Source organism: Sordaria macrospora, chromosome 4 (assembly GCF_033870435.1).
Source record: "Sordaria macrospora chromosome 4, complete sequence".
Lineage (NCBI taxonomy): Eukaryota > Fungi > Ascomycota > Sordariomycetes > Sordariales > Sordariaceae > Sordaria > Sordaria macrospora.
Genome location: NC_089374.1, coordinates 4635019 through 4637951, shown reverse-complemented (window position 1 = coordinate 4637951; position 2933 = coordinate 4635019). Strand labels below are relative to the sequence as shown.

Here is a 2933-nt window from a genome sequence, read left to right as displayed (position 1 = left end):
AGGAAGCAGGCATATCGACATCATCAGCAGCAGCACAAAAGACCAGACGTGCCCTGGTACTGGAGTCTTTGACTTTTGCTTGTCGCGCTAGCATCAGCCCGAGAGAAAGAAAGCACGGGGATCATCCGTTCGACAGAACAGACCTTCTTCGGTTGTCTCTCTCCCCCTGCCACCTACATACAGTACATCTACCTTACCTACACTACATACGCGCGGCCGAGACCCTGCCTGGACCTGGACTTGACCAGACACGGACTGGGTTGGGATAAACACCTCCCATCTACTTTTGTCGCCTGGCTGGCCTCGTACCTTTTCCATATTATTACCCACGCACAGAAACAATTACCATCCTTTGACTCGTCTTGTTTCGTCATCCTTTCCCACACCCCATCAGTCTGGTCGTCGGCGCGCGCCAAAAGTTACCTTCGATATACCTTAGTTGATCCCCGTCATCCCCCTCCTCGGTCCCATCCCATCCCATCCCATCCGTCAACACTACCCGTGTTCGCGCGTTCACACGTTCTGTCGACTGCGACCCCTGCTGTCGCGGTGCAGCCTGGTGCTTCGTGCCCCAGGCCGACCCGAGGACGCAGCGACCCATCGCATCGCAAGCGCAACCCGCAAACCCGGCAACCGTTGCCATGAAGAAATCACAACAACAGCAGCAGCAGCGGGTCCCTAATGACGTTCATGCTCAGGCATGGCGTCAACCCGCGCCGTCGATGCCGGCCCTGCCACAGCACCATCTTCCTCCGCATCAGCAGCAGCAGCAGCAGTTGCAGCCGCAACAACAACAGCAGACCGCGTTTGCTAACCAATCCGCCTGGTATCCCAGCCCGAACCACTATGCCCAGCAGCAGCAGCCCGAGTTGACTCGTCGCGACCAGCCGCCCATGGACTTTCGCGCCTATGCCCCCCAAAGCCAGCAGCAGCCGCCGCCGCAGCAACATGGTCAACATCAACAACATCACCAGCAACAGCATCAACCCCAGCACCCGCAACATGCCCAGCACCAACAGCATCATCAAGCCGCCGCCGTCCAGCCTCCCATGTCCCATGCTCCTCAACCCCAAGTGACGCCGCAACAGCCCGCCCAGCAGCAGCAGCAACCTCAACAGCCAACACCCATTCCTGCTCCCGCCCAGCCAAGAGGCCGTAAGCGCAACGCTCCTGGCGCGCAACCTTCCCCCCATCTCCAACACGCTCCCCAGATCGCCCACGCGCCGCCACACGCGCCTCAGCACCAGGCGCAACATGCTGCTCCTCAACACCACGCGCCGCAACCCGGCCAGCCTCAGCATGCGCCCGTTCCCCAGCCTCCTCAACAACAACAGGCCCAGCAGCAACAGCAGCCCCAGGTTCAGGCCCACCAGGCTCCCCAAGCCGCTCCCCCCGCGCAGCAGACTCCTGTCCCTCCTCCGGCCCCTCAGCCCGTTCCTGTCCCTCAGGCTCAGGTTCCGGCTCCCGCTGCTCAGCCTGCCGCTCCCGCTCCTGCTCCTGCCACCGATGCGGTCGCCCCGCCACCGCCGAAGAAAAGTCGCACCAACACTCCTTGGACACCGGCCGAGGAGCATCGCTTGAAGCAGATGCGCGATGCGGGTAACAGTTGGGCTGAGATTGCCAAGGTACGTTGCCGGCGGTCTGATGTGAAGACTTGACGAACAAAGCTGACAATAACTCAAACAGACCTTCCCTACCCGCACTGAGGGCTCCGTCAAGAAACATTGGTACAAGGACATGCATTACGCCGAGTTCGCTGAGGATGAGGTAGTTAGCGCCCACCTTCTTTTACCCCTACCTACATTGGTTACATGATTTTGGCGAGAGACAACAGATGCTGATCAAGACGAACAACAGAGCGCCGCCCTCATGAACGCCATCAAGGAGTACGAGAACAACAAGTGGAAGGCTATCGGTGCCAAGGTCGGCAAGCCGGCTAAGGCTTGCGAGCAGTATGCTAAGGAGCACTTCCCTGGTATGTTGTTCCGTTCCTCAGGATACGAGTCTTATACATGACGGGATACTGACCATGTGCGCAATACAGAGCTTTTCGCTCCTCAAAAGGCTCGTTAAGCATGATACTCGAGCCATCCGTGCTCATGCTGAGTATCTGCCCGCCAACAACTGCAAATCCCTTATTACCGATGGTTCTGGCATTGCTGCCCCTCGCCCGAGGGGTTAGCAAAAGTTGCCCTACAAAAGAACGTTGACAACCCTCGTAGCTGGGGTGGTTCGCTTCTCTTGTCTAGCATCAGGAAACCCACAGGTTTCCAACCGGCCGTATAAAAACAAGTATGGCCGGATCTTGGACTGTCCATCATCCATAGTAGGCGTCTCGCGAAACGCTTACCGAAGCTGCTGGATGAATCAAGAAGAACCTCATATCGTATCGCAAGAAAAATTTCCTCATTTCCTTATTTCTCTCCTGGGCTTGGACTTGTCTTTTTTTTCGGAAGTTGGAGAAAGGGAGGAAGGGCTTTGTTTCATGGAAAAAGACCTGCTTTTGTGCTGCTTGCGCGCGCGCGTGATGGGGATATCGTTTGATTCCCCTTCTGGTTCCCACAACTCTCCTCTGTTGCCGATGTTGACGTGTTGATGTTGATGGATATGGTGAACGATTTGTTGATGCTGATGGTGTGGACAAAGCTGAGACTGACTGGTTGAACTGATGAAGAATGAGCGGTAGACAGACGGACGAGTACGGCGGTGGGTATAACATTCTTAAGAAGGACATTACTTTGGGGGGGCGCCGGGTGTTGGGTGTTGTAGTAGGAGAGACAGCTGGAGAGATTGCTACTGTTCTTGTTCATAGTCATGTCATGTCGCTATAGTAGGTTAGTGCGTAGTAAGGTTTAAGTTTAGTAGCAGGTTGGCAGTAGGTCGGTAGTTGCCATTGAGTAGTTTATACCCCCAACCCCCATCTTGACGTCCCC

The 2933-nt window shown here is 56.2% G+C and overlaps 1 protein-coding gene across 1 annotated transcript; it reads left to right on the top strand.

Moving 5' to 3' along the window:
* Positions 1-641: 641 nt before the first annotated feature.
* On the top strand, positions 642-2933 carry SMAC4_02040 (uncharacterized protein; the record flags this gene model as incomplete). Its single annotated transcript, XM_003350279.2, has 4 exons — positions 642-1625; positions 1687-1767; positions 1858-1975; positions 2045-2933. 4 exons carry the CDS (start codon positions 642-644, stop codon positions 2071-2073), a joined length of 1212 nt encoding a protein of 403 aa, XP_003350327.1. The 3' UTR covers positions 2074-2933.